The 14,347-nt window shown below is 39.7% G+C and overlaps 1 protein-coding gene across 2 annotated transcripts in view; it reads left to right on the forward strand.

Moving 5' to 3' along the window:
- The window catches only part of diaph1 (diaphanous related formin 1), a 75,812-nt gene extending 62,854 nt beyond the window's left edge, over positions 1-12,958 (forward strand). For both annotated transcript variants that reach the window (XM_008327021.2, XM_008327022.2), the window contains 3 exons: positions 40-172; positions 3,895-3,984; positions 10,846-12,958. In XM_008327021.2, coding sequence (XP_008325243.1) covers positions 40-172; positions 3,895-3,984; positions 10,846-11,018 — 396 coding nt within the window. In that variant the 3' untranslated portion in view covers positions 11,019-12,958. The remainder of the gene's footprint in view (positions 1-39; positions 173-3,894; positions 3,985-10,845) is intronic.
- The last annotated feature ends 1,389 nt before the right edge of the window (positions 12,959-14,347 follow it).

The following is a 14,347-nucleotide window of genomic DNA, read 5'->3' on the forward strand; positions in this document are numbered from 1 at the left end:
AATCTGTCCAAACTTGTTTTTTCTCAATTCCTTCAACAGCAAGCAGTGAAGGAGAATCAGAAGAGGAAGGAGGCTGAAGAGAAGATCAAGAGGGCTAAGCTGGCGAGAGAAAAAGCCGAGAAGGAGAAAGAAGAGAAACAGAAAAAGGCTCAGCTCCTCGACATCAACGCAGGTCACAGTTGTTCTGTGTTATTTCATTACTATTATTTTACATGTAAGAAGGAGGTAAAAAAAGAAAAAGGACAAACACCCACCATCTTTCACTTTGTATTTCCTCCAGACTCCAGTTGGGGGCACTCAAAGTCCACGCTTTTCATGTGCGTTTATGAGTGTGTCAGTGGAAGCAGCACATCAGTGTTTATAGACTGGAGTTAATCCAATGTTAATGACCCGTGTTTTGAAGTAAACAAGTAACAATGAAGTGATGATGTGGGAGGATGAAAGGGCAAATTGTAAAATGCTCAACCTTGTTCATACTGTATCTGGGGTAAAGAGGATTTTCCTCCACAGACGTTGACTAAAATAAGAAGCTGGATCACTTAATCACCTTTTAACATGCCTCTTAGAGAGAGTAACACACACACACTTCTTTGCATATTCTCTATACTAATTGTTTACACTGAGTTCTCTAGTGCAGACACACATTTATGGTCAGGCACATTTCCCCTCTTTTCTTAGTATGTGACCTACTTACAGCACATTCCTCCTTCTTTTTTGGCTCCAGTTGGATTCTCTTGGGACTACGCAGTCAAAATTTCCTACAGCCACACATCTCCTTTTTATGTGTGTATGTGACTGGCTTTGTGTCCACATGTAAAGATTTGTATAAGTTTTGCAAACTTTTATCAAAGGTCTATCTGGCCTTTCTTCTCATTTTCCATGTTCCAGCTGGCTTCTGCTCTTCTTTTTTCCCTTACTTTTGTTCCACAACTCCCTCTCTTTTTTTTCACCCTTTCACCCACTGTATCTGCCGTGCATTTAAAGTGCATTTAAAGCCACAGCACTTCAGTTGCACTATTTTGTTTCAGACGTGGAGCATATGTTTTATGACTGAAAGTGAGATTTTCATCTCCAGTGTCTCGAGGCACGCACCGGTGGAACCTAATAGTGCTTCAAAGTTTGTCCGTGTGTGCGTGTGTGACGGGCTGAGATCATTTACATACAGGTGGTAAATTTGACTGCCTTTGCCGCCCGCTGCCATTCTATACTTTCTCTATTTAAATGACACCACCACACAAATCTGACCAACACACACCTGTTCTTTGTTCAGTATTTGTTTATGACCTCATGATGGATGTTTTTACACAGTGGGAGCATTCAGCTGCTGTGTCCTTCACATGTTGACATGTTAATGGTTCTCTTTTTTCACTCATTTTCTCACAGACACACACATTACTCTGTTATCGTGTACATTCTTAGAATATATAGACAAAATGTCCCAGTTGTTAGTTAAACCCTACGAGGTCAGAGTGTGTTTGTGGTTTGTGGCCTTGTCATTCCTCAGTGTGTTACACAGACACAGAGACGCTCAGACAGCAGGACATGTGCTTACCATGTGATGGTGGAGATTTAAATAGGTTTTATATGACGATGATACTTTGAAGTCTATTAATTGTTATAAGACTGCAGTTATTAAGGATCTTAACTTGCATTAAAAGGCATTTGTTAGGTGTTCCCTCATCAGAGTTTGAGTCCCTCATCAGAAGCCCACATTCACTGTCTGCGTAGCAAATTAGGCATTTGCTTTTATTTAACACACCTTCTGTTGTTACTACTATTAATAAATAAATAATTCATCCCTGTGCCCTACATTTTCTCTGGACCAATGCCAGAGCTGCGCAGAGATGTACTGTTCTCTCTATCTGCAGCTAGGTGTCAGTACAGTCTATAAAAGAAGTCTAAGCCTCGCCCTCTTAGCGCCTGTGGTCAAGGGTGTGTGCATGCGTCGTGATTTTCCCTTGTGCAGTTGCTGGTATGGGAACTGCCATTAGGAGCGCTAGTGCTCCATCCAAAGATCGAGTGAGAGAACAGTGTGGGGGAGGGTAGGAGAACGAGCAGGAATAGTAGGGCAGCAGATGCTCTCCTGGGAATTAGACTGTGTTTATGCTTTTAGAGGAGAGTACAAGAGGAGAAACACGTGGTTCTAGAAGCAGACATTTTACTTCAGGCTCTCCATAGTCCAGCAGCCATATTTATGACTCAGTGGTGAAGTGCTGTTTACAAAGGATACCAAAAAATGAAAGTCAGAGAAATAAATAAACAAAGATAAGAAAGGCAGAAAAAAATGTTTAAAAAAATACAAATGGTGCAGAAAAACACTGTCTATAATAACATACTTGCATATGAAAAGGTCTACAATAAAAAAAGCAGTGAAAGAAATTCACAGAAGCATGTGAAAATAAAAATACAAAAATATAAATATGAAAAAGTGCAGAAAATAGTTTTGCAATAGTAATGCAGTAAATACAGTCAATGAAAGCTGCATGGGAATTTACAATCAAAATATTCATTGCAGTAGTATGACTGAATGCAATGGTTAGCATAAGTTCATTGTTGTTGTAGGAAGTGATATAATCTTTGCGTTTACAACCACTTTTACACACACAAACCCATAATTTTGATATCAAGTAACAGTGACTGTCAATGGCTTTTTTAAATACATATTGTTTTTTGCTCCACATCTGAAAGGAAACAACAGAACCGTTTGTGTATTGTCAAAACATAGGCCTGCAACTGGTGTTTAAGTTGGGAGTTTGCTGCATCAAGAATAAGTGTGTTTAATATACATGTCTGTCATCGTGTGATCCCTCTACTGCTCCCCTTCATTTACACAAATATTTTGGTTGTCTCTCTGCTTCTACTCATGGTTTAAGCAAAGCGTGTGATTAGTTAAAGTGGAAATATGCCATAAGTGGCTTGCCTACAAGTACACATGCGTGGCCTACATTTTTGTGCAGTTCCAGCAAATGGACAGAGAGGGGTGTTGGTGAGCTGTGCAAGAATCTTTGTGTTTGGAGAGACTGTCTCTGACGTGAGAGGAGACCATTGGCCATCTGCTTCCTGGCTTACAGAAAGATTAAATATTCTCTCCGTCTCTCTCTTTTTCTGTGTAACTCAAACCCAGTGTTTTGGGGGCTGGAGTTGACGCCGTAAACCTTTAACCTCACTGCCCCCTGTTCTAGACCCCTCACTGTGTGTCTTCAGTCTCAAATAGATATAATTAAAACCATCTGCCTGAGTGCTGAGTTGAGCTGCTGACGCCTGCCCACAGAAGAGTCATGACAACTCAGGCTGTGGAACACACAGAAGCTTTTCAAGTAGAGTGTCCCTTCCCACCACTTCGACCCCCTCTGCTCCCCCTTCTTTTAATTTAACACTGCTAGTCAGTGAAGATGTACAGAGAATTCTGATGCAAACCATACAGCTAGTCGCACAAACCAAGTCTGTATGCACGTACTGGTTTCTTTTTTGTAATCTGAGCCTTAAGGACTTATTCTGTAATGTTGTTATTATTTTATAATTTTTTTTCCTTTTTCGAGTCCAGGTTGATGTTTCTTACAGAACTGTTCTGTTTGTGTATCAGAGGTTTCTTTCCTAGTTCAGTTTTAAGCCCACAGCGGTTTCAGTAGCAAAGCTGGGTCACTGGATATCTGGGTTAATACTGCCAATTTAACAAGTTGTCCACGTGACTCACTAAAGCCCCCTACTGCCTGTGTGTGTGTTGGCATGTCTGGGAGAAAAAGCATCCCTTCAGCATGCGAAAGGATTGACAAAACCACATGCACATGTCGGACAACCAATAAATAAAAACACAATATAAATAAATGATTTTAATTCCAAAATATTGATTTAAATTTACACAGCTAAATTTTATTTTTTGTGTGCTCTTTACAGAGGGTGATGAAACTGGTATCATGGATGGCCTGTTAGAGGCACTGCAGTCCGGCGCTGCTTTCAAAAGAAAACGAGGACCCCGGCAAGCAGGTACACACAATAACACTTCCAAACTAAAATCTTTTTCTCTTCAAACATGAAGACCTTTCCCTCTGCCATGTCTTTCATTTGATTCCCTTACTTCAAGTTATTTTTACTCACAATTGTGGCTGTATGCAACCACATGAAGAACATGAGACTGGTTTGTTCCATTCTTGTAATCTTGCTTGCACTTGGTGTATGTCTCACCAAGCCCAATGCCACAAATGGCTGGTATGACAACAAAAGTCAAGTGTGGGTGCCAACGGTTCTGTGGGTAGCTTGATATTCTGTGTAAGAGCAAGTGAAAGGGTGTGGTGGCTGACAGACAAAAGTCAGGCAAGAGAAGTTTAACCAGAGTGACAGGGAAAAAAATGTCCAGAAAGTTGAAGTTCCCCTTTACAGGCTTATTTTTTGTCTCTCTTTTTTTAAGGGTTGTTGTTTTCCTGTAGATCTCAGGTGACATCATAACATTTTTTGTGTGTGTTTGTTTGAATGAAGGAAGATCTGTAACAGGTGGCTTTTTATTTTATGATTTTGTGTGGTTTTTTGTTTCAAAATGTTTCAAATTATAAGAGCTTTAACGTCGTGTTTGTTGAATTTTCTGTCTTTTAACCAGGATCAAAACATTTTTCACAGCACTAAGCAGAACAGGTGTTCACATCCAGTCTGTGAGACCACACTCCTGAGCACAGCTGCATCCTGTATTGATTTCAGTCAGTCCGTATTCCAGTTAGTAGCATTTTATTTTTGAGCCCTTTTCACCAGTCTTGTGACTTTTAATTTAAAAGCATATGTCACATTGTCAATCATATAATCTGGTACATAAAAGGTTCTGTGTCCTTGTGTGCTGCTGGCATTGTGTGTAACACACAGTTGGCCATTAAATCATGTGAAACCACGTGAGCAGCACACGGTCCAGTCTCCATTAAAACATAGAGAGAAAGAGGAAAAGAAAGTGTGTGGATGTGTGTGTGTCTTAATGACATACACATGTGTGGCTTCTTCACACATAAGAAACTTTTGGGTAAAAGTGTGTGCTACATAACTCTCTGGCAATTGAAGCCAGATGTGAAACAGTGATTAAGAGTCAAAAAAATCACAGAGAAGACACTTTGGTCCACTTCCTTCCTCTTTCTTTCTATTCTGTATTATTTTCTACCTTCTTGCTTTTTTTGTGTCACAAATTTAGATACAAAAAGTAAATGGGGGGTGTGCCGAAGTAGAGCCAAGTTAAAGAAAGAAATGGGGCCCACTGGAGGGCTGTGCCGGTCACCCGTTATACTGTTTGGCCTCTTCACACTCCTAACAGGAAATACCTGAGTGTGCGTGTGTGAGTAGTGTGTGTGTGTGTGTGTGAGAGAGAGAGAGTGAGTCAAAATAAAAAATGCAAGCAAGCCTCCCTACACATACTTGTTCCTGGTAGGAAAGACTAAGTGGTCGTACTGTATGTATCACATTTCTGCTCAATTCCTCCTCCTCCTCCTCCCAGTCTTCTCTCGCCTAGTCGTTTAAGATATGTTTTCCTGTTTAAGGACAAAGTTTTCCACAGCTCATAGAAAGGTTGTGAAATTGTGCTGTGTCTTGGGCAATCCAAAGTGTGTCAACTTTTAATAAGAATTACTTTAAGCTTCTTTCTTTGTAGTTACCCACTTTGCCGGGAAGGACCGGGAAGTCTTTCAACCACACAACAGGAGGGTGTGTTTATGTTTGTGTCAGTGTATGCCCGTGTTTGCATGGCTGCCTGAGTCACACATCTCAATTAAGCAAAGCAGAAGTGGGAGGAGGCACATCCTGCCTTTAAGTTGACTGATACACATTAAAGCCCCACTGCTGTGGCTATAATCAGCTGAGGTAAAAAATGCTGCCCTTGTACTCATGGGGAGTATTACTGTAATGTGAACATCCACTAAAATGTCTATTGTTATGTTCTACAAACAAAATGTTGCTTTGTGTTCAAATGTCAATGCCCTTTCTTTAGCTTAAATTCCTTTTAAAAAATAAGGGAAAAACCCTCAGTGTGTTTTGTTCAATGAGTTGTTGACCTATCAAAGTCAAAACTAATAAGTCATTTAAAATCAGAAGACCATTCTCCTTGATTTGGGTCGCAGCTTGTCATTACAGAGTGATGAGGGGTCCTGAAGGCACCCCAGTTTAGTCACAACAGTAGCCCTCGGTTGAATTGGGTCAGCTGTATCAAGGCTGTCGGTAAGCCTTGATAGGGCTGACCCATAAAAACCAAGATTAAATGAGGTCAGTGGCAGCACACTGAACTTCCCTGATCAAACAGTTATAAACATTTTGACAACATTTCCTGTCATGTTTTTTAATAAGAAGAATATTAAGCATGCCACGTGGGTTTGCAGTTAGTTTCTCTTCTTTTCTGTATTTTTTTCTAGGCCAGATAATGAAATTGCTATCCTCACATACAGCTTTGTTAAAGTCACTTTTAGGCCCAAAAAATTCACTCTTTTGAAACTCGCAAATAACTGTAACAAGTCCTTAAATGTATTTCTTTATATTAATGTGTTGACTCACATATAACAAAACATAGTGTGACATTAGATAGTAGTCGTTGTAAATGACCAAAGACTTGTGTAATCTGCATTCTATTTAAATTGATTACAGCCTTTAGACATTCTAAAATATACACTACTTTTTTTCAGTTTTATTCTTTCGTACATTTATACACCAGAACTTTACTCGGATAAAACTTTTGTTTCTGGATGATTTGATAGCTGCTGTGCATTTAATGTTTACCATTAGCAGAAGTGTGTCCTTACATCCACTCCATTGTTTTCGTCCCCTGACAGCTGTGGTGAGAGCCACGTCATCAACTTTGTTGCGAAACGATCAAAGGGTGTGTTGTTACGGTCATTGTGTCGTAACACTGTGAGTGAATAGAACTGGCACAAGGCAGTGGAGGCTCTCACCTTTGACCCGTACCCCAGTTTGCTGTGTATGTGTCGATGCCTTTTGAATAGAAACAATTGGTTGCTGATTCTCAGCTGTCTACCCACCGTCTGTCTCCCCTGTCCCTCTCTATGTCCTTTGAATGCACACAAGCCAGATGCTCACATGCCAGTACAAAGAGGCGCAAGGACAAAGTTTGCATACCAACACAGAAAGAACATTCACCTCCAGAGAACAGACAGCCTTGTATTTTAGTTTTACTGATTTGCAGGATCAATTGCAAACTACATTTCTGTATTTTTCCAAATTCTTAAAGGCAAGCACACTCATTGGCTTGATTGAGATTTATATGTAAAGGAATGACGTGTAAAGTCTCTCAGTACAGCCCCATCTGCCGGGCCATGACCCTTGGTAGAACAGCCAATCACAGTAGCAACAAGTTGATGAAGCACCAGTCACAACAGAGAGACAGAGACAAAGAGTTTGGCAATAAAGGCGGCACACGCTGGCTGAGCAGACAATGCCTTAACAACAAAGGTGGGGGGGTGTCTGTGTTCGCGAATGTTGACCCACTCTGACCAATAGGAAAGCACAGAGAAGAAAAAAAGGATTGATGAATGAATGATGTCACACATCGACCATGATCAACCAGCGCAAAATACTATCAGCCTGAAAACAGTTTATATATACCCTTCAAGGCTTCTCTTCACTTGTTCATGAGACGTTAGTCAGAGTGTACTGCCAGATGATGTCATTGCTTCCCACATTTACCCTGTGCTGAGAATGAGTGTGTTACCTGATGTAGCCTGAGGAGGGCAACACGAGTCTCTGTTTAGCTGCAGCATCTGCAGATACCACACTGCTATTGTTGTCATTGCCTCTATAACTGCTTCCAAATAATAACATATCAATAATCTACCTACTTGTTCTTGGTCCTTTTTTTTGTAATTTTTTTTCCTGCATGTGCTTATTAATTGCCCCACAGGGATAAATACATTTCTAAAGTTGAAATGATGTATCCAACCAAACCAAGCAGCACTGTGCTTTTTTTTACCTTTTTATACAAAACTCTTTTTGCTGTGAACTCTCTTCCTGTGCTTTTCTCTGTTCCACTTTAGGTGCAGTTTACACAAACACTGTACAACAAAGGGATTCTTTCCCTCATCTGGGCAGTTATTATTAAGAGCCCCGGAGTGTAATTAGTTACAGATGATATTTTTACTAGACTGGTGCCTCTGATCAGCTGCCTGTCTGCAGAAACCCGCATTCACTTTGACCCCCACCAGTAAACAAAGCTAAAATCAGTTTCTGTTGAGGCCGAGTGCCTTGGATCATTTAGTCAGCATTAAAGTTATTCTGTGAAAACATCACGCATGAAGACATTGGGGGACTATGGTTCTTGTGCTATGTTAAAGACTTGCTATCCAGTCTGGCTTCTCTGTTAGGAGCTACAGCTGCAGCATTGTGTCTGACTTTTGTTTTGTTTTTTTAATGTTGGTTATATCATTTCTGTGGCTGTTGGACTTCATAGAACTTTACAAGGGCCAAGAATAAAGCATAACATTTAGAATTTGTCCTCAGATCACACCACTGCACAGGCGGCAGTTTGTAATGGTTACTGTAAATGGTTTTAAAACTATTTTCATTGCTTTAAGCTTATCCATGTGATTGCTTTGTACATACAGTATTATGACTTAGAGTACTTTTACAATAGCTGATGGTTTACTCCCACTGTATTTTGACACTCCTAAGTAGCTTTTACTTACTCAGAACTTTTGTCTTAATCTGCTGGTTGGTGTCACAAACTTGTCTCTTTGCTCTAAAGATCAATGTAGGATGAAGAGACATTTATGAGAATTATTAGTAAATTTCAACTCAATAAATGAACACATGCAGTCATAGAGCATGTGCCTGCATGTGCACACGCTGTTTTTAGCTCTTTCTCATCACGTCTAATTAATAACTTTTAATTAGTGAGGAGGTGGAGATCGGGAACAGGATGGAAATAGATGCAAAGGATGTACGTGAGAACAAAGTGAGAGATCTGAGATCCCTGTCTCACAGGAATGAAGTGGAGGTGATAGTTTGACACCCCAGCTGCCTGTGCTCATGGGTCCTGCTGAGGCCCATGAATGTAAAGCGTGAACATAATGCTTTCTGTCCTTTCTCCACAGACTCAATTGTGTCTTTGTCACAGCTAGTTCTGGAGACCTGGTTGGTAACAGTGTGTTTGTGGGCTACGGATTGTGTTTTGGTGTGTGCGTGTGTTAGTTTTTTCATCATAACTATACATGAGATCATTTGCATGTGTTTGTATATTGTTTTGAATTATGTCATTGACGAATTCATTTTTTTTTTTGTCCGTAGTAAAAAACCACGTTGATTCTAGAGTCAATAGAGTTCTATTTATATCATGTGCTAGGCTGTTGCCGATGTAACTTTACAAACATCTTTATTCTCAATTATACAGGTTAGGGTTCTGAGAAATTATATTTATCCTTGATGTTAATCCTTGGCAGAAGGAGACTCTTCAAATTGCCAAATTCACTTTAATAAAAACTACTACTGACATAAGAACATTTAGCAAACCAGAAAAATAATACACTCAACACATTCTTCCCTGACCTATATATTTCAAAATGGCCGCTGCCGCACAGCTGTCTTCCCACACAACAGATGAGTGGTGAAGGAGAGAGCGAGTAGAGGTGAAAGGATGTGCACATGAAAGTGACTGAAAGAATAAAAATGGCTGCATCTTCAGGGCATAATCTAGTTCTATTTCTGTGTCCCTCACTGTGCAGCATCCTCCTCTTCTCCTCCGTGTTCTATTTTACAACCTATTCTTGTCGTTCCTCAGCACTCCTCTCCCCCTCTTTGCTCGCTCTCTCCATCTATGTTTGTCTCTTTTTCTTTCATCCGTGCCACTTTATTCCTCCCACAGCAGTAATCCTACCACCCTGTATGTTTTCCCAGCCTCCATCGTCTCCCTCATCTCCTCACATCAACACCTTCACCTTCTGTATTCCTTCTTCTCAGCGGTTCTTCCTCATCGCCTTATTTACATATTTTCTGCCAACTGTAGCACATCTCTGTATCACACTTGACCACCTTTATTAAGTTATTTAAAGGAGGTATAAACTGGTAAAGTTAGGGCTGTCAAAATGAGTCATATTTGTGAGATTAATCAGATAAAAACATTTGGATAATTCACAGACAAAAACAGGTGGGAAACACATACATCCTACCTGCTGTTACCTTTTTTTCTGTTCCAGCAGAAAACAGGAACAAACATATAAATCATGATTAATCCACAGCCAGGGATTAATCAGAATGAATCCACAAATACACCAAGAAATTTGGTTCAGGAGGTTTTTTTTTTTTTTAAATAAAATTGAACTGTCATACCGTGGTAAAATCTCACCCACACTGCTGCAGTCTGATATTTAGCCTAACAAACACAAATGACTGTTGCAGCCAATTATGATTTTGACCTGATTTTTCCAGTCACTAAAGTAGTTTGTTTCTTTATGCAAATTCTTTATGCCGACTTCCTGAATGAAGTTCACATGTTCAGAAATGCAAGATTAAAGATAATTATTTTTGTCTACAGCTGTACACACTTGTGACTCGTGATGACACCGGCGTCTGTCTGTTCAGAAGAATGCTGATAACCAGTGTGTGTTTTATTGTTGTGCTGTTCTCAGGCTTCACACTTGTGATTAAGTGTGCAGCCTGTCTTTTTTTCAGTATCTGACTGATGATGTGGTGACGTCTGTCAAACTGACATATGCATTTTTGTATGTTTTTTTGTTTGTTTGATGTTTTTTTTTTACAACAAACATAAGATATGTCACAATACAGCATGCACCGACGTATCTGTATGGAGTTATTGTTGTTTAAAAAAAACCTTAAAGAAAACGCTCATCTCATTATATTTCCCTCCTTTAATTTTTTTCCCAGCTAACCACCGACGAGCGGGTCATGCAGTGACTAACATCCTGGCCAAAGAGCTGATGCAGGAGGAAGTCGTTTCCAGTAAAGTTCCTACTAAAAAGACGAAGCTGGATGAGAAAGAGGAGCCCACTGTGGAAGATGCAGAGTCTTTAGAGGTCGCTGCCCTTCGGTCTAATTAGCCTACATGGAGATAAGGTTGTTACCCCATGCATTGGTGTGTTCTAACAGAAATGTCTTCATCATAGGCTTTTTAGGGCCAACGTTAATCTGAGATTAGCTCATTGATGTTTCTTTAACATTGTCTGAAATGCAATCTTTCAAGGCAACACTGGTCGTGTTCTGTGAGGACAGGAAGGAGTTTAAGGTAAGGGCGGGGCTCTCATCTCTTCGATGTCCATCATTGACCTTTGGGTTTTTGCCAACGTTATTATGACTTTAATTTTTTTCTGCAGCCACTGCACAAGTCTGTTTCTTGTTTATTTCAGTGATCACTTCATTAAAGGGCATATTTAAACAACATTCCAAAGACTTTCTTCTCAGGAGGAACCATTTTTTAAGCTGTTTCCACATTCCAAATATGGATTAGAAAACAAAAAGCAAATACTGCAGGTTTCAACCAACTGGTTTCAACTGTTTTTTCCTCTTCATTTGGAACGTCTCTAATTATCCAATATTACCCTGTTTGTTCACATTTAAATGTTAATAACTTTTCTGTATTACTGAAAAAAAAAGTGCCAACTAATACAAATTTGATCTGGTTATGTTTTTTCTACTGGTTTTGCTCATTCACAGTTTGCACTTGGTGTATGGACAAAGTCAGTTTGCGACATCACTTTGTTTTTGTTTTTTTCTTTATCTCTCTTCACTTTGCAATGTATGAGGTTGGTTTCACATGGGGATGACTAAATGGGGATGATTTATATAAATGTGTCTTTAGATGTATTGCCACGGATGCTCACAATGGATATATATAAATATAGGGTATAAACAAACCTTAAACATCCAGGAACATGAATGTTTTCATTTACTCAAGATTCTATTTCCCTGTTGAACCAAAAAATCTTCACAGTGTGGAGTGTGGTTTCATATAAAATCTAGCCTGAGCAGTTGCCATGCCTGTGTATGTGTGTGTGTGTGTGTGTGAGATGCCTATATTTAGTTCTGCGCCCTCCATTGACTCCGTACGAGTGTCTATGTTTGTGCATGTAGGCCTAAGTCTGCGCATGTTGTCATCTGTAATTACTGTACGGTACAAACCATGCTGTCATAAATGCTAGGTTTCATGAAGAACTCTGTGGTCTTTCTGCTGAGGATATAGCACACTGGAAAACGGCCCACAAACTGCTGAGATATGTGTGCTAGTCTGTGTGTGTGTGTGTGTTTTAACCCACTTCCTCTGTCTCTGAACTGCAGCAGTTGTTCCTGGATGCCAGACTTTGCTTCTTGTTGTTCAGCAGCATCCATGTTGCCATTACGCACTGTAATATCTGACAGAACCCATGATCTGGGACGTCAGCTGCTTCATGCACTATTTCTCTGTCACCACAACCAATTTCAATTTCTCTCTGCAAACACGACCTTGTTCATGCACTCAACCCCAATACTCAGTCAACACAGTGGTTCCCTTGTGATTTGTGGCATTTAAGATTCATCTCATATCAGAATTACTTTTGGATAAAGTAACCTGTCAGTACAGCATGTGTTGAATTATATTTTTTCTGTTGACTCCAGTGGAATATTTGGTGCAGAATCCACTGCTCCAACTGCTGTAAACCACATAATACTGTACAGTCTTAAGTCGGAGGTCAAACAACTGCTGTTTAGTGTCCAATAATGTTTGTGACTCTGTGCAGCAAATATTAACTCTTTCAAAGAGACGGACTAAAATAATGAAAATGCCACCAAACATCACTGGAATGTTTGTTTTTAATCTAAGACGATCCTTTTGCTCCTAATTTTCTAAACAATTGTTGTTTTTTTTCTATGTTAATTTTTTTTACAAGTAATTGAATGTATTTGAACGGAGATGTGTTTCTGAGATATCTCTCTGTACACAGAATAATACACAGTCATTCTGTTTGCTACACAAATCTATTAAATGTCTTAAGTAATTATTAAATGGTTTGTTTGCCTTATTATTCACACCCATTTTTTTTTTCTGGTACAGTGTTTCCCAATGCAGATTGAGTTGTGTTCTACTGTACATCTTCAACCCACTCTCTCTGTACCACAGAGAGAAAATACCAGATTGTCCCTGCACTTAGTGAAGCTGTTTTTTATTGAGAAGAATGAATAAACAGGACTGAGTTATTTCTGCAGACAAATTCCAGGCTTTGGCTCTGGCTCCAGGGTTTCCAGGGACATCTTCCAACAGTGGCCTGTGTTCTTCATGAGCACTTCAGTCGATCCTTTGCTCCGTGCGTGTGTGTGTGTTTATGCCTTCTACTGTTTTTTATCATGTGTCTCTTCTGGTTTATTTTATACCCTCCTGCTGTTGTCATCACTGTTTTGCCGTCTTTTACTTGCATCTGACTCCTCAACAGTCGAACCCGAGACAGTCTGCACACAACTGGTTATAACGTCAGACTTAAATTTTTCAATTGAAACCGTTGTTTTTGGTAAAAACTGATGCTACATTAAGGAAACTACCTGATGAAAGGGACGGGCAATAAGTGATTCTGTGATTTATCTTTATGAAGCAGTTTTTTTCATTGCATTCAACATAGTGTTATATTTTTTTTAGACAATTACAAAAATGCTTGTACTTGTACTCATAATAGAATAGAATAGCCTTTATTGTCCTTGTACAGTGTACAACGAGATTTGAGCGCTACTCATTTGGTGCAAAAAAAGAGTAGAAGATGACAGTATATACAAACATATAACAACATATCATGTACATATTTGTACCAGTCATGGCAGGGAGGATTATTATCATCGGTCATTTTCCTCATCTCCTTCCATGGACTTCAGTCCTGATATTTAAAAATCACAACAGTGGTTAAACCACTGTGGCTGGTCCTGCCTCACTGGCCGTTCTGAGTGGAAACATCCCCAAAATTCCCTGCTGTGTCACAGCCACCCACCACAGAAGCAGGACTGGAAAAAGTGAGGTTTTCCTTTGCTCAGTTTTCATTTCTTTCATACCAAAAATTGAAGGAACCATTTGTTTAGACTTTGACTTTATATAATTTTTTTTTCTTATGTCTTCTACAGTTTACACTCCCAAGCACCGAGACTTGCTGCAGCACTAAATGCTAGTTCAACATCAGAAGAGTAAACAGCAGGTAAGACTTTGATGTTCAGTGTTTTATTGGTCAATAACGTTTCCAAGAAACTTGAGAAAGTAATGAGTGCAGTAAATACAGCCTGAAACTGAACTCAGTCTCACCTCTGATTCAACACCTCAGAATGTGTTCACCTCACCGGGAGAACAAGAACCCATTTCTCCACCAGTCCCTCTGTGTAGTGACCAGAGAAGGCCAAGCATTCACCTCATTAACCTTCT

Source organism: Cynoglossus semilaevis, chromosome 15 (genome assembly GCF_000523025.1).
Source record: "Cynoglossus semilaevis isolate Cse_v1.0 chromosome 15, Cse_v1.0, whole genome shotgun sequence".
NCBI lineage: Eukaryota > Metazoa > Chordata > Actinopteri > Pleuronectiformes > Cynoglossidae > Cynoglossus > Cynoglossus semilaevis.